General features: G+C 42.7%; 2 protein-coding genes across 9 annotated transcripts in view; both read left to right on the plus strand.

Moving 5' to 3' along the window:
• LOC133467396 (rho guanine nucleotide exchange factor TIAM1-like) overlaps nt 1-9,497 on the plus strand; it is a 57,521-nt gene extending 48,024 nt beyond the window's left edge. For all 4 annotated transcript variants that reach the window (XM_061752230.1, XM_061752233.1, XM_061752232.1 and 1 more), the window contains 11 exons: nt 763-981; nt 1,064-1,132; nt 1,214-1,339; nt 1,625-1,733; nt 1,814-1,993; nt 3,879-4,094; nt 4,831-4,889; nt 4,995-5,091; nt 5,250-5,337; nt 5,989-6,164; nt 6,701-9,497. In XM_061752230.1, the coding sequence (XP_061608214.1) occupies nt 763-981; nt 1,064-1,132; nt 1,214-1,339; nt 1,625-1,733; nt 1,814-1,993; nt 3,879-4,094; nt 4,831-4,889; nt 4,995-5,091; nt 5,250-5,337; nt 5,989-6,164; nt 6,701-7,146 (1,785 nt within the window). In that variant the 3' untranslated portion in view covers nt 7,147-9,497. The remainder of the gene's footprint in view (nt 1-762; nt 982-1,063; nt 1,133-1,213; nt 1,340-1,624; nt 1,734-1,813; nt 1,994-3,878; nt 4,095-4,830; nt 4,890-4,994; nt 5,092-5,249; nt 5,338-5,988; nt 6,165-6,700) is intronic.
• Nucleotides 9,498-10,730: 1,233 nt separating this feature from the next.
• Nucleotides 10,731-21,321, plus strand: LOC133467402 (glutamate receptor ionotropic, kainate 1-like). Of its 5 annotated transcripts, XM_061752240.1 has the most exons (18): nt 10,739-11,337; nt 12,279-12,446; nt 12,929-13,186; nt 13,366-13,547; nt 13,720-13,773; nt 13,867-14,037; nt 14,475-14,618; nt 15,058-15,165; nt 15,249-15,293; nt 16,510-16,623; nt 16,699-16,902; nt 17,006-17,229; nt 17,307-17,425; nt 17,774-17,991; nt 19,352-19,577; nt 20,105-20,355; nt 20,448-20,599; nt 21,141-21,277. In XM_061752240.1, the coding sequence occupies exons 1-17, from the start codon at nt 11,253-11,255 to the stop codon at nt 20,571-20,573; spliced, it is 2,697 nt and encodes an 898-aa protein (XP_061608224.1). In that variant the 5' UTR covers nt 10,739-11,252; the 3' UTR covers nt 20,574-20,599; nt 21,141-21,277. The 5 variants fall into 5 exon arrangements, with proteins under 5 accessions (XP_061608227.1, XP_061608226.1, XP_061608223.1 ...); XM_061752242.1 differs by lacking the exon at nt 20,448-20,599 and having other exon boundaries at nt 10,732-11,337; nt 20,146-20,355; nt 21,141-21,276; XM_061752239.1 differs by lacking the exon at nt 20,448-20,599 and having other exon boundaries at nt 10,734-11,337; nt 21,141-21,321.
• Nucleotides 21,322-21,323: the final 2 nt, after the last annotated feature.

Raw genomic sequence — 21,323 nt, forward strand, 5'->3', positions numbered from 1 at the left:
GCCCTTTTATGCAAAGTCAATGTTAGAGAGTCCCTTTATGGAGGTCTAAATAGCCAAATTATGGGACCTTTATGGGTGTCATACATTGGTTTAGACCTTGTTTAAGGGAGTCTTATGCTCTGGTTTAGACCTCCTTTTAAGGTTCATTTCATGCACCCTGGTTTCTACCTTGTGTAAGTGCTTTAGACTTTGTTTAAGGGTGCTATGCAATCTGGTCTAGACTTGGTTTAAGGGAGTCATTTGCATATTTTTTACTTTGCTAACTTTGGTTAAGACCTGCTTAAGGGAGTCATACACATTGGTATAGACCTCACTTAGGGTGTCATTCACTGGTTTAGACCTTGTTTAAGGGTGCTATACTGTCTGGTTTAGACCAAGAAAGTCATACACTTATTTTCAACGTGGTATAAAAATAAACTGGTTTAAACATATTTTAAGGGAGTCATACACTATGGTTTAGGACTTGTTTAAGGGTTCTATACAGTATGGTTTAGACCTCATTGGAGGGAAGCATAGCTTCGTATTCTTACTTTAGGCAGTCAGTCTTCTGGTTTAGACCTTAGGGGAGTCATACACTCTGGTGTTAACTTCGCCAATGGGAGTCAGTTCCCGTTAAGACCTCGCTTGAAGGAGTTTTATACCCTCGCTAAATTCCTTGCTTAAGGGTGTGTGTTTTTTTTTTTTTGTAATCACTACAATTCCGTTTGTCTTTGACATCTCTCAGCATGCCTGTATACTGAATGCATCCGCACCTCCCCTCAGAACACTGCACAGGTGTCCTCCTTCCACCACCGCAGCCTCCATGACGCTCCCGAGTGCCAGATGTTGTCTTCCTCATCCTCGTCTTCCTCCTCGACATCCCTGTCCCCCAGCCCGGTGTCGGCCCTGCCGCCGTCCTGCACTCAGCGTCAGCTCTCACACGCCGACAAGCTGCGCAAAGTAATCAGCGAGCTGGTGGACACGGAGAAGACTTACGTCAAAGTCGGTGGTGACTCATCCCCGTGTACCCTCCCTACTTGTTCCCCATTGGGGCGTCTGAGCTTGTTCCTCCTCATCTGTGCAGGACCTGCGTTGCCTCATCGAGTGCTACTTGACGCCGCTGCAGAAGGAGAGCTTCCTCACGCAGGACGAGGTAAGATCCGTCAACTGCTACCAGACCGTGATCATGTTTTTTTTATTTTTTTTTTATAACATCTGCAATCTTCTGTGGCAGCTGGACATTCTGTTCGGCAACCTGGGCGAGATGGTGGACTTCCAGGTGGAGTTTCTGAGGACTTTGGAGGACGGAATCAGACTGGTACCCAATCTGGACAGACTGGAGAGAGTGGAGCAGTTCAAGGTGGAGATAAAAAGAAGCTTAGACCTTGTTTAAGGGAGTTGTACACTAGTTTAGACCTGATAAGGGAGTCATGCGCTTGTTTACACCTAGTTAAAGGCTGTCATACACCGTTACGGCTCACTTAATGGAGTCATGCACTTTGGTTTAGACCTTTTTTAAGAGAGTCATACACTGATTTTGCTAGAACTAGAATCATGCCGCACACACTTGTCTAGACCACACTTAAGGGAGTCATACACTCTGGTCTAAAGCACGCCGATTGGAGTCATACACTTGCTTCCACAGAAAGTGCTCTTCTCCTTGGGCGGCTCGTTCCTTTACTATGCCGACCGCTTCAAGATCTACAGCGCCTTCTGCGCCAGCCACACTAAGGTGCCCAAGGTGCTCGCCAAAGGTAAACAAGCCTTTTTCCAGTCTGTAAGTGGTTTCTGGTTTTGAGCGTGAACATCAAAGGCATTTCTGTAACTCTTCTAGCAAAAACAGACCCGGACTTCAAGGCGTTCCTGTCCGAGCGGAACCCCAAGCAGCAGCACTCGTCCACTCTGGAGTCTTACCTGATCAAGCCCATCCAGAGGGTCCTCAAGTACCCTCTGCTGCTCAGGGAGCTCTTCTCTCTCACGGACCCTGACAGCGATGAACACTACCACCTGGACAGTGAGATTTGTCACACATTGCTTTATAGAACTTACTTAAAGGAGTCATGGATATTTAAGGGAGTCATACACTTTTCTTAGACCGCACTATACACTCTAGTTGGACCTTGCTTAACAGTCATACACTGCAGTTTACATTTGGTTTATATTTTGCTTAAGGGACCCATACTTTACTTTAGACCTTGTTTAAGGGAGTCATACACACTGGGTTAGACTTAATCTAAGGGAGTCATACACATTGTTATAAAGGATTTTAAGAGAATGATTCACTCTGTTTCAAACCTCATTTAAGGGAGTCATACACTTTGCTTTAGACCTTGCTGAAAGGAGTCGTACTCTGTGGTTTAGACCTCACTTAAGGGAGTCATACACTGCTTTAGACCCCGATCAAGGGAGTCATATATTGGGAACTTGCCTAAGGGTGACATACACATTTTTTTTTTTTTTTTTTTTTTTGTCCTGTTCGGCTGTTAGGTCAAGCAGAATTGAAAATCTGTATCACTTTTTTGCCGGAACAGTTTTACTGTGTCACAATGGAGTTTTTAAGCTTCCGCTGTGTTATTATAGTTGAGGTTTATTGAGAATCAGACTTGATCAGTCGAAAAGAACAAAGTTTCTAGAAGGGAGAGCGAAACAAAGACAAAAGACAAAGCACTAATTGTAAACAGGATGCGAAAAGTAAATCATTACATTATCTCCAACAATGCAACATTGAGTGTTGCATGGGGCTGTAGTGCTACACCCTGTGAGGGAAGGACAGGACAAGATAGAATAGGACAAGGAGAGGAGAAGAAGCATGAAGGACAAGGGTCGTGAACCCGACTGTACAACTGAAGTGTGGTGGCATTAATTATGTAAATTATAAAAGTCTAGAGGACGAGAGTATAAGTGAGGGGATACACAAGCGATTTGCATATTCATGAGTTATTTGTCGCAGTAAGTGCGTGACCCCACACCCAGTGAAAGAGTCCTCGGGGTGTGTGCCTGCGGATACATGCAAGTGAATTGATACCGTTTTACATGCACTAAGACTGACAGAAGTGTCCTGTAATTGCTGTGGCCGCACCGCGGCGGCTGAGGACCCCACCCAATCAATCGAGGGGCGGGATCAGGCCCAGGGGTCCACCCGAGAGCAGCCCAGCGGACGGCACACGTCCCACACCGAGGAACCCCGGGCCGGTCCGCCGGCCCCAAAGAGGCGCCCCGACAACCGGCCACCCAGTAGGGGCTGCGGGGACTCAATGCCAGCACCCCCAACCAACCACCCTACCCCACCTCATGTACCCTGCTTTAAACCTTGCTTAAGGGAGTCGTACACTTCAGATCCTGCTTCAGATCTTGCTTAAAGGAGTCAAACTCTGGTTTCGGCTCACTTAAGGGAGTCATACGCTGTTTCTAGTGTTGGCTCATTTAAAGGAGTCATACGCTGTTTAAGACATTGATGGAGGGAGTCATCCACGTTGGTTCAAACCTCACCTAAGCCAGTCAGAAAACTGGTTTTGACCCTACTTTAGGGAATCATACATTGCTTTAAACCTTGATTAAAGGAGGCATACACATTGGTTTAGAGCTCACTTAAGGCAGTCATAATACTCCTGGATTAGACCCTACTTGAGGGAGTCACATACTGCTTTAGACCTTGATTAAGGGAGTAATACACCCAGGTTTAGCTCTCACTTAAGGGAGTTCAGACACATTGGTTTAAACCTCACTTAAGGGAGTCGTACACTTAATTTAGACCTCACTTAAGGTTGTAAAGATTGAGGCCTACTGTCTGTTTTATACCTTGCTTAAGGGAATCATACACATTGTTTGGATCTCGATTAAGGGAGTCTACACACTGCTTTAGGGATTCACACATGACGTGTGTATGCATGTTTGTTCAGTGGCCATGAAGGCGATGAACAAGGTGGCGAGTCACATCAACGAGATGCAGAAGCTCCACGAGGAGTTTGGCGCCGTGTTCGATCAGCTCATCAGCGAGCAGAAGGAGGTGGGAGACCTCTCCATGGGCGATCTGCTCATGCACTCCAGCGTGGTCTGGGTCAACCCTCCGGCCTCTTTGGGAAAGGGCAAGAAAGACCCAGAATTGGCTGCCTTTGGTAATCTACACCTACAAAACTATAGAAACATGGTTCCATTTTCAATCAAGACGTCTGTGATGTACCCAAGTCCCCCTTCTAGGTTCACTATTCAAACTCTATTTTAAAGCTTATTTATAGAACATAATTACCCAAACTAAACTGGTATTTGGGTATGTTAAGTGCCCCATGCATTTTTTAATTATTTTTTTAACATTTAAAATTTTTACCATAATATATCAAAATATATTGTAGGGCTATATATTTAAAACAATATATTGTGTAAAATGTTTTTAAATTCTTTAAAAACTATATTTGACAATTATTATTTTAGTAATTTTGATAAAAAAAAGGTTAAAGCTATGTATTGGTTTTTATGTATATTATCTATTTTTATATTGGAGGGCGGGGGGCATAGTGGGTTAATGTTTTAAAAATAAATGTTTGCGTCTATATCTAACCCTGTATACATGAATAGTTACAGAAATACTTAAGTGTTTACAGTAGAAATGAGAACTTTGCACACAATATGATCTTTGCACTACAATTTTATCATGTCATAAAAGAGAGAGCCTCCCTGCGTTGCCCTCTTTTATTCTTTTGCACCCTGCTTGGCCTCCATACAGAGAATTAATATTTCGACTATTACATCATCGTCACGGCAAAAATGATTGTCCTGGCACGGCCCCGTGGAAGTGGATTTATTTCTACATGATGTCCTGACTCATATTTTTGGGAAATTATTTCTGTCCCTTAGTTTTCAAAACCGCTGTGGTGTTTGTGTACAAAGACTCGGCCAAGCATAGAAAGAAAGTGGTGAGGATCCATATTATTTTTTCTTAATATAAATATAATGTAAAAATGAAGTGTACTGCAGTGCCCCCTGTTGCCATGTTAATGTAGTACACTCCTCTTCCTCAGGGCGGCTCTCACCGATCATCCATGAACGATGACCGGGATCCATTCCGCTTCCGTCACATGATCGGCACCCACTCGCTGCAAGTCCGCGCCCTCACAAGTACGCTAACGCTGCAGCTGATAATAAGTTACATCATCACCATTAATTGTTTCGTCTGCTAATGGCCTAGCAGTTAGTGGGGAAAATAGATTAATGACTGCAATTGTTTTCCTTTGTGAAAGCAGGTTACATTTCATCTTTGTCTTTTATCTGTGTAGACTCTGAAGGCACAGCTGTGTGTGAAATAGTTCACACCAGGTCGGAATCCGAGGGGCGACCGGAGAGAACCTTCCAGTTGTGCTGCAGGTTTGAACTTTTATTAACCAATTAAAGACTCTTACTATGTTTAATCTAGTTGTTTTATTATTTAGTAATATATTTTTGTTGGTATTATTTCATCCCTTTTATCTTTTTTATTTTCTATGTATTTATTTTTCTTTACACGAAATCAAACAATTTTTACTTTTTAAATTGTATCTATATAATAAACTCATTTATCACTGATTCATTTTTGTTCTTTTGTTTTTTGTGATGCATCTTTTTTATTTTGGTCTTTTATTTTTTGTAATTTCTGTAGTTATTAGTTTAATTTCATTTGTTTTATTTTAAATACACTCATTTCATTTTATGGTTGTTTATTTATTTTTTGTTTGTTTTTAGGGAGAATTTATAACAAATGTAATTAGTAAAAAAAAAATTACATTTAAAAAATAATGAAATTAAATGGTACATTAATTCATACTTTGAAAAATGTGTTTATTTCATTATTTATTCATTCGTTCATTTATTTAGCTGCTATTATTTATTTTAAGTGTCCCAGAGTTCTTGACTCAATGTTTCGGCTTTAAGTCACCACTTGGATTTTATAAAAAAATTTTAAATCCATTTTTATCCATGTTTTGTTTTTCCTAGCCGTTTTGAATGCACCGATGCCCCGTTTTTTCTTTTTGTGATCAGTTCTGCGGAGAGCAAGAAGGATCTGCTGAAGGCGGTGCACTCCATCCTCAGGGAGAAGCAGCGGCGGCAGTTGCTCAAGACAGAGTCTCTTCCCCTCAGCCAGCAGTATGTGCCCTTTGGGGGCAAGCGACTCTGCGCCCTCAAGGGGGCACACAGGCCCGTCGTCAACCGAGCAGGTGACCTCAACACTTTTCAGGAAAATAAGCTGTTACGTTTGTATTTCGTTCAAATCAATACTTGATGTACATCCCTTGTCACTAAGTACAATACTAGCGCAAGATGCTAATGTAGCACTCTGTCAAGCCAGCAGCAATGGTACATCAAACCGAAGCAGCAACATACCAAAATAAAAGCATTAATACTGAAGCAATCACCATTTCCAATATATTATATATATATTCAGTCATTTATTTACAAAAAGCTACCTGAGAGTTGAGTTCAATCAACGGCAATGTTGATCACAAAAATATACTGAATACCAATAGGCTGACTGAGTGTCCTATTTAGTCAACAGCAATTGAACAAGGACAGGAAGTAGCAAACTTACCAAAATAAAAGCTAGTCACAGAATATCCTAATTTAAGTCAGTTGTTCAAAAAAAAGCTAAATGGTAAGAGTTCTAGCAAGCCAATGGCTATGGGAGGAGAAAACAGGAAGTAGCAAGCCTTCCAAAATAAAACGTGTCTAATCTTCCCATGTTTTGTGTACGCAGCTTCGGCTCCGTCCCGCTCTCTGGCTCGCAGGAAGTTGCTGCGAAACCGCTTCACTATCGACACAGACCTGGTCTTGGACACAGACCCAGTCTTCAACAACAACAACCACCACCGGGACCCGGACTCGGCCACCCTTGGCGCCCCCTCGCCGCCGTCCCAGCACGCACCTGTGCCTTCGGAGCTCTGGCTGGAGCAGCAGTTCGACCTGCGACCCTACGAGGACGCCGCCAAGGTGAAGGAGACGGACATTTTGAGCGACGACGACGAGTACTGCAAGTCGCGGCGCGAGGGGGCGACCGCCACGCAGGCCACCGAGCTAGACGCCAAGATGGACGCCATGGAGATCCGCGGCGTGCTGAAGGCCTGCGCGGCGCAACGGGGGCCCGAGCGCGACACCGTGTGGGTGCGCAGGGAGGACTACGGCTGCAACAGGGACGTGTTCTGACACCGCCTGTTGTTCGACCGCCAATGGCGCCTGACGGGGTGCACTGCTAGTTCATTAGGTACACCTGCGTCAATGCGGGTGTGCGTTTTATACACTTCTCCCCTCCATGAGGATCACCAAGTATCAGTCTAGCCCCTTTTTAACTTCACTGTAAGAATCCTCTTGATTTGTTTTTTTTAGTTTGCCACCTTGGTACTCAGAATATGCTCTGTTCGAGCCCTATTTATTTTGAAGGATAGACCCATCCTGTTGGTTTTTAACGATACATGATAGCCCAGGTGGCTGAGACCAATGTTGTTTGTCACCTCAAACTTACAGAATTTACTGTTACAGCAAGATCCCTATTGATTTTATGTCAGAACCTCACTGGCTTTTTTTTTTTTTTTTTTTCTTTTTCCGGGATATAAAATGCCAGTCCTCAAGGACTGTGATGTTGTTCGGCCCTTGCCCGATTGTAATTCTCAACACTATGTTGAAGCAAGAACCCTATTGCGTTTAAAGGATATGCCTAAATCCAGTTTACCAGCAAGAATCTTAGTGATATTTTTTTTTGTTGTTGTACAAAATTGCTAAGGTTGCTGAGATCAGAGGCATTTGTCGCCTCAAAACTTCCAGATTGCACTGTTAGAGCAAGAACTCTATTGATTTTGAAGGCTAGACCCAAATCTGCAGTTTACCAGCAAGAATCCTATTCATTTTAGCAATACAAGCTGGTCAAGATTGATGAAATCAAAGGCAGTTGTCACCTCTAACTTCTAGAATATACTGTTAGAATAAGAAGCCTATTTATTTTGAAGGATAGACTCAAATCCATAGGTTACCAGCAAGACTTCTGTTGGCTTTTAGCAATACAGGGTGGGCCAGGTAGCTGAGATCAAAAGCACCGTGATTCAAAACTTTAAAAATATAATCCTGTTGATTCTGAAGTGAAAACCCACATCCAGTTTACCAGCAAGAATCCTATTGGTATTTAGCACTACAAGATGACTTATTTTTAGGGCCCAAAAGTCTATTTTTCCATGCAAAACCTTTAAACTTCTCTATTTTTATGACTAGTTTTTTTTTTTTAGTTGGCACACAAAGGCTGCGAGTCGCTCACTTTTCCCCGCAGGAGGTTCTTGGCCACCGTTGATGGAGTTTGTAGTCAGGATGTTTGTATTTGTAAGTCCCAAAAACTCACTTTTGATGTAAAATTTTGTAAAAAGATAGTTAGGATTGACTTTATTCCCTTTCTGCTCTTGTTGTTTATCACACAGTCTGCTCTACAGTCTTAAACCACCCTAACATGCCAATCGGCATCCAAATCAAAGTAGTTTGTTCGCAAAAAGGCCCTTGATATGCAAGCAGAATCTAATTAAGCAAATGGCAATGGAACTAAAACAAGTGGCAAGGCTAACAAAATTGTTAGTACTAAGAGCTAAAACAAGGAATATCGAAATTTGTTTGCAAGAAGTTTGCAAAAATGTACTGATTTGAGGGTCGTGTCGAGCCAAAGGCAAAGGAACAACAAGAGAAAGTTGACAAATTCACAGCAATAACGGCACCTAACCTGTCACAAAATATCCAAATCAAACCTATTTGCTCACAAAAAGATGGTCATTAGCCAGTGGTAACGGACAAAAGCAGGAAGTTGATACCGGCTGAAAAAAGAACGCTAATTAACTAGTCATGGAAGATCTAAATCAAAGTCCTTTGTTCACAAATAAAGTTCTTATCCGCGGTTGAGTCCAATCAAGCTAACGGGAAGGAAATAGAAACAGGATGTTGCCACCCACCAAAATAAAAGTAATGCTAAACCAGTCAGTATCCAAATCAAAGCGCTGTATTCGTGAAAGGCCGGGTACCATGAACATAAACGAGGTAGCAAAACCTACCAAAATAAAAGCAATAGCGCTAAAGTTAGGGTAGCAACACTTGATGCTAGCTTACTATCCCCAATTGTGGGTGAGGCCTAATTTACAGTGAATGCCTCTTGCTAATGCCCGTCAACAAAATCGCGTCATCCCACAGGACATGCCCCCTTTGAAACCCTACTACCGTTCTACCACGATCCTAATTTACTTGAAGGTCATGCCTGCAGTTGCTCCTCTTGTCCACCTGGTGCCGCTGTTTCACTGCTTGTCGTTTGCACTTAAGAACAAAATGACAGTCACATGAAGACAGTGAGCTTTTGCTTGGATGGAGTTTCTTTCAATTTTTTTGTACAAATAATTGTGATGCAGTTTAGTTTTGGGACTGTGAGGCACAATCACGCGCGTGTCCCCCTTTGACTCGTCTTTGTACTTTTTGCTACACACGTGGAGTATTATCCTTTGTATGACACCAACAACAATAAACTTTCTACATTTACACTTTTTGTACGTGCAACTCCACTTTATTCTTTGGGCTCTATTGTATTTTTTTATTTTTACTATTCTTATTTGTATGGATTTCATATTTATTTAGAATGTTTTTTATTTTAACTTGAACACGTATTTCAATCGTGCGGCACGGTGGCCGACTGGTTAGAGCGTCAGCCTCACAGTTCTGAGGTTCAATCCCCGTCCCCGCCTGTGTGGAGTTTGCATGTTCTCCCCGTGCCTGCGTGGGTTTTCTCCGGGCACTCCGGTTTCCTCCCACATCCCAAAAACATGCATTAATTGGAGACTCTAATGTGAATGTGAGTGCGAATGGTTGGTTGTTTGTATGTGCCCTGCGATTGGCTGGCAACCAGTTCAGGGTGTACCCCGCCTCCTGCCTGATGACAGCTGGGATAGGCTCCAGCAAGCCCGCGACCCTAGTGAGGAGAAGCGGCTCAGAAAATGGATGGATGGATGGACGGACGTATTTCAATCTTAGTACACTGGACTTTGCGTTTATTTGTAAATATTTTTAATATGATATTGCATTTTAAAATCATTTTATAATTCTCAAATCTTATGAATTTATTCATTTTAAATTCTTTGACGATTAAAATTTTAACCCTACATTGGACACATTGTTAGTATACTCTGAAATATACATTTATAGATATACATTTTCAAATTATTTTAAAATACATTTTAAAATCAACTTTTGCATCAGCTGCATGTATCTGTTGTTTATAATTTAAAATACAATATTTTGTGCTTTTATTGCTACTATATATTTTATTTGTATAGCAAGTGTTTTATTTTTTAAATTGTGCCATATACTTAATATTCCATGTAAAAATATGACAGGCCACTTCTTATTATGTGAGACGTTCATGGGCCATTGGGGGGCGTTGTATAAATTTTGTGTGTGTTTTGCAGGAAGTGATCCAGTTGTGTTGCTCAGGAGATAATCTGACATCTGGCGTGTAACCTGAAGATTACTACAGCAGATCTGCTGCTTAAAGCTCAACACCAACAGGAGACAGAAAACACAAACGCATCACAGGATTTCACCTCACTATGCTACCTTCAATCGAAAAACAAATGGCTTATTTACTATATTTTTAATGCATTTGTCTCACAATATCATTTTGATGTAATTGATTATCATGACCCAAGGAAGAAGCCACTCAATTTTTCATTTTGTTTATCTCGTTAGTTAGCTAACTTGCTAAGTAGTTATTTAGCTAGCTGGCTGGTGAAGTGTTTAGCTAGTTAGCCTGCTAAGGTTTAGTTAGTTTGCCATGTAGTGTTTTCGTCAGTTGGCTAGATAGCTTGCTTGACTATGAGTTAGTAAATTAAAAATAAAGCACACACAATATAGACAGTTGTCAGTACAGTATTAGGGGTGAAACGAATGTTCGTACGATGACTTCCGGTTGTGTCTTATTTTGAAGAACTCTGCCGGATGTAGCTTGAACTCGCAGCGTTTGCTTTGTGCGATTTACTCAGCAGGAGTCAACTGTGTGTGTTGACACTTCGCCAATTTGTGGACTTTTAAAGACTTTATAAGGATTATGTTGGGCCGGGAATTGGGCTGACAGACATTTTGCACTTTATTCGTGCAGCTTCTCTGGTTGTTTTCAAGTTGTCATGATGGCTGTGGAGGAGATGGTGGAGGTGACCTGCATCATCATCATCATCATCATCGTCATCAGAGGAAAAGAAGAGGCTGGAGAGAGTTCCAAATGCTGACTGCACGGCATTATCACCATGGACATGATAGACCTCCTGGTTCTTGTGGTTCCGGTTCTGCTGGTCCACATGTGGCTCGCCGAGGCTCAGGTTCTGCGCATTGGTGAGCTCAACACACACACACAACCCACACGCACACACACAAGCGCGCGCGTGCGTTTCATTATTGCAATCTCACATTAGGACTTTATTTTTTAAATATAAGTATATGACTATTCGTATTGTATTGTATCTAAAATGTGTATTCCCACATATTTTCTTTTTAAGTCTACATTTAAAAAATTGTATTTACTTAATATTGATACTATTTTAATTGTATATAAATATTTTGATCAGTTCTTTTTTTATTTTCAAGTTTTCTGTTTTATTGTATTATTAACTATTTATAAGAATGATTGATGGCTGATGATTAAAAAAAATAATCAACAAGTCTCCTAAAGTTTTACTGTACAGTATTTCAATATTTAGAATTATTCATTGCTTAATTTTGTAAGTCTCTATTTTATTATTACATATTTCTGGTAGTTCTTCATGTTTTTTAAAAGTGCAACTCGATTGTTTTTTTTCATGAAAATAATGTGCAAGTCTCTTGTTTTTATTGTTAAATATGCATAATAGTTCAATATTATATTAATAATTAAGAATAAATATATTGTTAAATATGCATAATAGTTTTTATTTAAAGATCTACTTAGTCATATATTGCATTTATTAATTATTTACAATTGATCATATTTAAATTTTTGCAAGTCTGTTAATGATATTTCATTGTTTATTAATATTTTATAATTATTTAATTGCAAATCTGCTAATTGCATGATTTAATTATCAATTAATCAATCAATTATTTTGAACTATTAATATTAATTAACAAATGCAAGTCAACTTTTATTTACTTATTTTTCAATGAATCAACTGACAAAAAATATGCATCTAAAAATCGTTTTTAATAAATTTTTTCACAGGCAACCTTAAGAAATAGATTTAATTTGTTTTTGGACTTGTATGTTAGTGATGGTGCTATACTATATTCTGTGATACCAGGCGGGATCCTGGAGACGCGCGAGCGTGAGTTGGTGAGTTTGGACGAGTTGGCGTTCAAGTTCGCCGTTAACAACATCAACAGGAACAAGACGCTAATGCCCAACGTCACGCTCACCTACGACATCCAGCGCATCAACCCCAAAGACGGCTTTGAGGCCTCGCGCAGAGGTAACTACAAAAATATTTTCTTCTTATTGATTATTATATTTAATTTCACCACATCAGGGTACCTAACTAATTGGCAGACTAAGTGCTTAGATAGCTAAGTAATTGCAGAGTAACTATTTGCTTAGGATGCTAACTAGCTGACTACTTAGTTACTTAGCTAACGAGCTGAGTAGCTAACCAAGTGACAAGTATCTACTTAGCCTGCTAACTACATACCGAGCTAGCCTGCTAACTTACTACATAACAGACTAACTTACTAGTTAACCAACAAATGTAATACAAACAAACTCACCGAATAACTGGTTAATGTCTTCGAAAGTTAACTAACTAGCTAGCTGCCGACCTAATACACAATAAATGGAAGTCGTTATTATGAAGTGGACTATACCAATTGTGCAATACATTCTTACTTGGCCCATGATAGCCAGCTAACTAACTAACCAACCAACTAACTAATGAATTTGTCCCTTTGCTTTGTCCAGTGTGCGACCAGCTGTCCCTGGGCGTGGTGGCCGTGTTCGGTCCGTCTCACAGCTCTTCCGTGAGTGCGGTTCAGTCCATCTGCAACACTCTGGAGGTTCCGCATATCCAGACGCGCTGGAAACATCCGTCGGTGGACAACAGGGACACCTTCTTCATCAACCTCTACCCCGAGTACGGGGCGGTCGCCAGGGCCCTGCTGGATGTGGTCAACTTCTTCAAGTGGAAAAAGCTCACCGTCGTCTACCAGGACAGCACTGGTACATCGTGACATTTTACACGGGCAGCACAAACTTTATTAAGCAATGGATCAAACATTTGCAGTTCGCTATATATTTGGCAACTTATCTGTTTAACTAAGTATCATTACACAACGGCCTGGCGCTCCATTAGTGCTTGGTTGAAGTGAACAAAATCAACTGTTGTGTTTGTTGTTTAGGTCTGATGCGCATGCAGGAGTTGATCAAGGCTCCCGCCAAGCTGAACCTGAAGATGAAAATCCGCCAGTTGACGCCCGGCAACCAGGACGCCAGGCCGCTCCTCAAAGAGCTCAAGAAGGACAAAGAGTTCTTCATCCTCTTTGACTGCTCCTACAGCATGGCCTCGGAACTACTCAAACAGGTTTCTTTAGAAGACAATATTATTTATATACAGTCGTTAGTATTTGTTGTTAGCATGAGCTGTGAGGTCCTCAAGCAGGTCTCAGGTACAGTGTAACAAAATTGTTTACTGTATATGTATGTCTATATACTATATAAATATTTACTTTAATATTTTTGTTGCAATACGACAGCTTTCGTCCATGGGAATGATGACAGAATATTACCACTTTTTCTTCACCACTTTGGTGAGTAGCGACAAGGAATACCGATGTACAATTTACTGTAGCCTATGTATAGAAAATGTATGGAAGGAAGCCACTACTTCCTGCTTGGTGTAGGACTTGTTTGCGTTGGACCTGGAGCCGTACCGGTACAGCGGGGTGAACATGACGGGCTTCAGGCTGCTCAACATCGACGACCCCTGGGTAGCCTCCACCCTGGACAAGTGGGCCTTGGAGAGGTTGCAGGGGCCCAAGCAAGATGGCGGACTCATGGACGGCGTCATGACCGTAAGAAAATGCACTAGACTTTAACACGCTGTGCCCTACTAATTGCAAATGTTGGTAGGTAGGTAGGTAGGTAGGTAGGTAGGTTAGGGACAGGGGCAACAAAAGACTGGGAAAGTTGAGGAATGCTCAAAAAACACCTCTGGAAAATTCTACAGGTGAACAGGTTAATTGGAAACAGGTGAGTATGGAGATGGACTGACACAGAGTGGAAAAGTGTGCTGTGGTCTGACGAATGCACATTTCAAATTGTGATGATATGGAGTTTGCACATTAACCATCTTGTTTTCATAGTGCCTTCAATTGAATATAGGTCGGAAAGGATTTGCAAATCATTGTATTCTGTTTTTATTTACCTTTTACACAAGGTCCCAACTTCATTGGAATTGGGGTTTGTAATATTTGTAGCACTGTGGTCTCACCATGTGTCCGTGTTACAGACTGACGCAGCTCTGATGTACGACGCCGTGTTCCTGGTGTCTGTGGCGTCTCAGCGTGCTACTCAGATGACCGTCAGCTCTCTGCAGTGTCACAGGCACAAGCCCTGGCGATTTGGACCTCGATACATGAACCTCTTCAAGGAGGTACGGGACTCCAGAGACAACATGTTTACTCACTTTTGACACCGGACTGACTGTTAACTACCAGACAAGTAGAAACAACTACCACTAACTCCACTATCTAACGACATAGCTAGTTAACTAACTAACTAATCAATGCAAACTAACTGCTTCGGAATGCAGATAACTAGCCGACTGATTAACTAACTACCACTATTTAGCAGATTAACATCTTAAGCAGGCCAACTAACAAACTAAGTAACTAAGTACTACTACTGCACAACAAGTTAACTAATTACATGGTAACCCAGCTAGATAAATGACTTAGCTAGCTAACTAACTAATAACTATATAAATGACTAACTAAATAACTACTTACCGAGCTAGCTAGCTCACTAAGTTACTAATAAACCCACTATTTTAATCGTCATACAAGTGTAAAAGAAGTTAACCGCTGTCATAGGCACAGTGGGACGGCCTGACGGGCCACATCGTCCTCAACAAGAGCGACGGCCTGCGGCGGGAGTTTGACTTGGACATCATCAGCCTGAAAGAGGATGGCAGTGCCAGGGTGAGGGAGTCCACCTGCTCCCATGATGCATTGCACCATGTGAGCACAGTAATGCTAACCCATGTCTCCCCTTGTCCACTCAGGGTGTCGTGGAGGGCGTAAGTCGCCTCACCAAAAGGTGGATGAAGGTTTGTTTCCAAATATGGTCACCATCTTCCTCGTTTACAGGAAGTGAAAAGTGTAAGCAAGCCACTGATGGTGTAGTGGGACACTCGCCTGACTTTGGTGCAGGCAGCGTGGCCTCAGTTCCCACTCAGTGACGGTGTGAATGGTTGTCCGTGTCTATATGTGCCCTGCGACTCACTGGCGACCAGTTCAGGGTGTAATCTGCCTTTCACCCGAAGTCAGCTGGGATAGGCTCCAACGCCCCGCGACCCTAACCAGGATAAGTGGTGTTGAAAATGGATGGATGGATGGAAAAGCGAAATACCATAATCAATAACTAAACAATGAAGATTTACCAGAACATTCTGCTACATGTGACAGGTGCCGCCTCAGTTGTTTAGTACTAGTCAGACCGCTGCTGCCTCGCGTACTGCATTCTGTGTCTGCTTGGTACAATCTCACCTCTTTGGTTTGCATTGAATGATCTAGAAAGTCAAGTGTGACTTGATGACATGTCAAGTGTGCTTGTTTAACGTACGTAATATTTATCGCATCAGTGGCTTTGCTCTTTAGCAGCTGAGAGGGGGAGGGAGGGATTTGAGCGTCCAGCTGTCACATGCCTCGTCCACTCTGTGTATGTGTGTGCGTGCGCATATGTGTGTGCGTGTGTGTGTGTGTGCACGCACGTGTGCACGTGTGTGTGTGGATTACTGCTAGCATACGCTCATTCACAGTCTAGTGAACAGATGGCATGCGCACAATACAATACGCAAGGGCACAGGCACATGAATGTGCCCTATGATTAAAATGATGAATAATGTGACAACTGGCACCTTGTACTATCAAAATAAATAAAAAAAAAATGCTGTAAAAATAATCACTAGATTTAAAAAAGAATAAAGTCCATGGCACGTTCCGTCACCTGTACACCAGCGCCGAACGTTTCCGTCACGAGTTCCAGAGCTACCGGGAAAGCAGGGAGGATAGGTAACTTTTCAATGTAATCGCACGTATGATTGGCAGCTCCGTGGTCAGACTTGCTTGAAGTCGTTTTCATACTGAGGCAGATACAATGACATCATGTTATCGCGATCGGTCGATCGAGTGCGAATCTGTACCGTCGGCCAAATTTATAACGCCATCTATTTGTCTTATCAGCCACCTTGCATAATAGAAATAAATGAACACACTACAAATAATCTATAGAGTGATGAAAAAAAATCCACCTCTTCCCTCCAGATCGCCTCATGGAACTCGCTGAAAGGAATGAACCTAATCGAGAAGTCAACAACGAATAACAACAACGTGACCGACTCGCTGGCCAACAGGACGCTCATTGTCACCACCATCCTGGTGAGGAAGAAGACCAGGATGAAAGTGTAAGTAAGGAGAGAAAAACAGTAACGACTTTGTCTTTTTCATACACAGGAGAACCCGTACGTGATGTACAAGAAGTCCGACAAGGAACTAGCCGGGAATGACCGCTTCGAGGGCTACTGCCTGGACCTCCTCAAGGAGCTCTCCAACATCCTGGGGTTCACCTACGAGGTCCGTCTGGTGGCCGACGGCAAGTACGGGGCCCAGAACGACAAGGGCGAGTGGAACGGCATGGTGCGAGAACTCATAGACCACGTGAGTACAGGGCCAAATCCATTGGGTTTTTGCACTGACAATAAAATGCTAATAGTTACATGTTGGAACGTGAAGTGATATTTGACCTCAGCTACCGCCGTAGGTGGCCGACCTGGCGGTGGCGCCGCTGACCATCACGTACGTACGTGAGAAGGTGATCGACTTCTCCAAACCCTTCATGACGCTGGGCATCAGCATCCTGTACCGCAAGCCGAACGGCACCAACCCGGGCGTCTTCTCCTTCCTCAACCCGCTGTCGCCCGACATCTGGATGTACGTCCTGCTGGCCTGCACCGGCGTCAGCTGTGTGCTCTTTGTCATCGCCAGGTAACATCATTTATATTACATTACGTTACATTCCATTGTTCTGCTCTCTAGTTTTTGGTTTTATCCTTTTATGTCAGGTTTACCCCCTACGAGTGGTACAACCCACATCCGTGCAACCCTTCGTCCACGCTGATCCAGAACAATTTCACCTTGCTCAACAGCTTCTGGTTTGGTGTTGGGGCCCTCATGCGGCAAGGTCAACAAAAAACAACAAGCTAATGATCACGTTGGCGCTCTTGGTATTAGCTAGCTTGTTGGTTACTAGCTTTTGGATTAGGGTTAGTAGTTAACATTTAGGTTAGGGTTGGTAGAGTTCAGGTTAGGGTTAATAAGGGTTAGTCGTGTTTAGGTTACCATTTACTGTAGGTTATGGTTAGTTGAGTTTTGGTTATAGTTTGTAGGATTCAGGTTAGGATTGGTGTTTAGGTTAGGATTAGTAGCAGTTAGGTATTGATGAATGAAATGATTAAACAAATGAACTTTACATGTGTTTAGGTGTTGTTGTAGTAGTAGTAATAGTACTAGTAGTATCAACTTGTTGCAGGCTCTGAGCTGATGCCCAAGGCTCTATCCACCCGCATCGTAGGGGGCATCTGGTGGTTCTTCACCCTGATCATCATCTCGTCATACACGGCCAACCTGGCCGCCTTCCTCACCGTGGAGCGCATGGACGCGCCCATCGACTCGGCCGACGATCTGGCCAAGCAGACCAGGATCGAGTACGGGGCGGTGAGGGACGGCTCCACTATGACGTTCTTCAAGGTTTGTTTATTTTTACGAACAAACACTCTGACCTCTTGCAATTGGGATATGTCTTAGCTGCATCTGTATAGCTATGTAACTCTTATGTAACTTATAAGTAAGTACTCACCATTTAATTGGTGCTAGGGTTAATTAGGAATGTTACGTTGTGCGTTAGTTAGGATTAGTAGCGTTTAGATTAGGGTTAGCTTTTCTAGCAAAATAGTTAGGGTTATCGTTTAAGTTTGGGTTAGTCAGGTTTAAGGGGAGTACCGTTGAAGCTAGGGTAAGTTAGGGTTAAGGGTAAGAGCATTTCGGCTAGGTTTCGCTTGGGGTGGTAGTGTTTGAATTAGTGTTAAGGAAGAGTGTTAGTCGTGTTCGGGTTATGGATAGTTAGGGTTGACATAGTAGCGTTTCGGTTAGGGCTAGTGACGGTTAGGGTGATTAGAGTTTTGGTTAGGGTTAGTAGCGTTTAGTTTAATTGGGATAAGTGCTGTTAGTGTTTAGGTTACTGTTAAGTGTAGAAGCGTTGAGGTTAGGATTGTTCACAATTATTAATGTTTCGATTAGGGTTGGTTTAGGTTGGCAGGAATTAGGTTAGATTTAGTAGTGTTTAGGTTAGGGATAGTAGCATTTGCTGTAGGTTAGGCTTAGTTTGAGTTCTGCTTACTGTGGTTTATGTTAGTTATGGTTAAGGGGAGTTGCATTTAGGTTAGGTTAGAGGTCACTTTTAGGTTAATAGCATTTGTATTGTTGTTAGTGAGGGATGGGGTGGTAGAGCTTTGGTTAGGGTTATTATCATTGAATGTGTGGTTAGTTAGTTAGTTAGTTAGTTGGTTAATTAGTCTAGTTTAATTTAGGGTTCGTTTTAGTCAGTAATGGTTGTGTTAGGGTGGTTAATAATATGTCGTAAAATTTGTGGGTCCACTTCAACACCCCAATTCCTGATCGGTACCTCTCACACAGAACAGCGAAATGGGAAAAAACTGGGCTGGCATTGACTTCACCTGAGCAGTTTGGGGGTTCAGTATCTTGCTTAATGGTACATCAGCAGAGCTTCAGGAGCAAAATGTCTGTCCTACAATTAAAGAAATACTGACTGACGATACTGTATGATCTGGTGTCAGGTCTTTACCAGCGATAAATGTGGACTTGGTGTTCCAGCCTGCGTCTTCACATCCTTACTGACGCAGCACGAGCGAGTCCAGCTGGGTTTTATCCCAGCGGATTGCAGCCTGTGATTACCAGCAGTCGAATAAGACGCTGCTGCCCGTATTGACGGCTCTAACAAATTGAATCAGCCGGATGCGACTTAGAGCACAGCTGCCCCATTTTGTCTTAACAAACACACATACACACAGTTGTGCATATCTTTGTGCAGAAATCCAAGATCTCCACCTACGAGAAGATGTGGGCCTTCATGAGTAGCAGGAAGAACACGGCATTGGTCAAGAACAACCGGGAGGGCATCACACGTGTCCTCACCACCGACTACGCCATGCTGATGGAGTCCACCAGCATCGAATACATCAGCCAAAGGAACTGCAACCTCACGCAGATCGGAGGACTCATCGACTCCAAGGGATACGGAGTGGGAACGCCCATAGGTGAGGAAATACCAGGAATCCGGAAAACACGACTTCTCGCAAATTTTGATGACACGCCATAAAACATGTACATTTTTGGAAATCAAAAAGCCATCCCCGAAAAGACACAGGAAGTCGGCGTTATTTTAGAATAATTTCGATTATATCAGTGGATAGGTAAAAAAAAATTCCAAATAATGAACTTGCAAATCGCTGGAAACAGACCAAAACCTCCTATGTCCAAATTTGGTTAATTTTATATTTTATTCACGAATCAATTCTATTGATCATTCGCCACGTGTGTTGAAAATGGCTTAATGTCCTTTCTTTTGGTTTCATGGTAAGTGATGGTTTTGGCGATACCAGGCTTCTGCCCGTCGCCAACGAAACGCAAATCGCATTTGCACTACCTGCAAATGGGATTACTGTATTCTAGACAAATGGAGAACACTCAGTACATTGAGGAACTTTCTAGTCAATTAAAACTGCTGATTAACATCTTTCCAAAGGCTTCATTATTTTGTACAGAGCTTGCTTTATTGGTCCAGGCTCTCCGTACAGAGACAAAGTGACTATCGCCATCCTTCAGCTGCAAGAGGAGGGCAAGCTGCACATGATGAAGGAGAAGTGGTGGCGAGGAAACGGCTGCCCCGAGGAGGACAACAAGGAGGCCAACGCGTTGGGCGTAGAGAACATCGGCGGCATCTTCATCGTGCTCGCCGCCGGCCTGGTCCTGTCCGTCTTCGTGGCCATCGGCGAGTTCATCTACAAAGCTCGCCGCAATGCTGACATCGAGGAGGTGAGCGAGGCGGGACTTCCTGCCTATACAGGAAGTGTTCTATATAACAGCGTTGTTGTTTGTATGTCTTTGCATGACGGTCGCCCCGTCAGGCCTTCTGTTTCTTTTACGGGGTGCAATCCCGCCAGTTTCAGCGGCGCGGCTCCACCTCCTCCTCGGGCACGTCCTTGTCCACCGACCTGGAGAGCGGCAGGCTGCTTGGCGACGACACAGAGTAACCGTGGCAAAGCGGTGCAAATAAGAGGTTTGTAATACCTGAGAACAGGTGTTCTAATCTCTAATCGTTCGGACCTTGTTGACACCCTTGTCGTCCGCCACACAGCTTCCACTCTCCAAATGTTCCTTTTTTTGTTCATCATGCTACGCCCATATCCATATATGTGGTTGAAAATTGGACAAGCTCATTTTGGAAATGGCCGAAATGAGCCTAAAATGGCCGGTTCAATCCCAAGTGGCCGACTTCTTGTGTCTTTTTGGGCATGGCTTCTTGAGACTTTTTTGTGGATCTACTCATGATCGACTTGCCTACCAAATTTGGTGGTGCTAACTGAAACTGGTCTCGGGGGCTGAATTTTCCAAAAACGTTTCTGATTCATGGCGAGTAATGCTGCCATGCTCCACCCACACCCAATGACGAAAAGTCAAATCCTTCACAATTTATTGTTTTCCGTTTTTCTAATATACAAGATTCAAATTTGGTAGTGATTGGACAAAATCGCAAGGATGTGTTTGATTTTAAAGGACACCTAGTTGTGTTGACTCAAGAATCTCATTTTATGTTTCAGTGTGTCTTTCTGGGCCTGGAAGGACAAAATGGCCGCCTCCCAGCAGCGTCGCCAAACGGAGGACTCTCACTCTTAAAGACTGCAAACAACAAACAATATTTTTTGTACAGTTTTGGATCAATTTTCCCCATCAATTGTGTTGTTTTTCTTTCCTATATTTCACATTTCCACCATTAATGCCAA

This window comes from Phyllopteryx taeniolatus, chromosome 17 (genome assembly GCF_024500385.1).
Source record: "Phyllopteryx taeniolatus isolate TA_2022b chromosome 17, UOR_Ptae_1.2, whole genome shotgun sequence".
Classification (NCBI taxonomy): Eukaryota; Metazoa; Chordata; class Actinopteri; order Syngnathiformes; family Syngnathidae; genus Phyllopteryx; species Phyllopteryx taeniolatus.

What these genes read in the sequence shown, in the direction of transcription:
- LOC133467402 (XM_061752239.1), top strand. Translation starts at nt 11,253, where the DNA reads ATGGACATGATAGACCTCCTGGTTCTTGTGGTTCCGGTTCTGCTGGTC. An exon ending in TCATTGTCACCACCATCCTG is followed by an intron (nt 16,624 to 16,698) that starts GTGAGGAAGAAG and finishes TTTCATACACAG; the next exon opens with GAGAACCCGTACGTGATGTA. An exon ending in GCAATGCTGACATCGAGGAG is followed by an intron (nt 20,356 to 21,140) that starts GTGAGCGAGGCG and finishes TTTATGTTTCAG; the next exon opens with TGTGTCTTTCTGGGCCTGGA.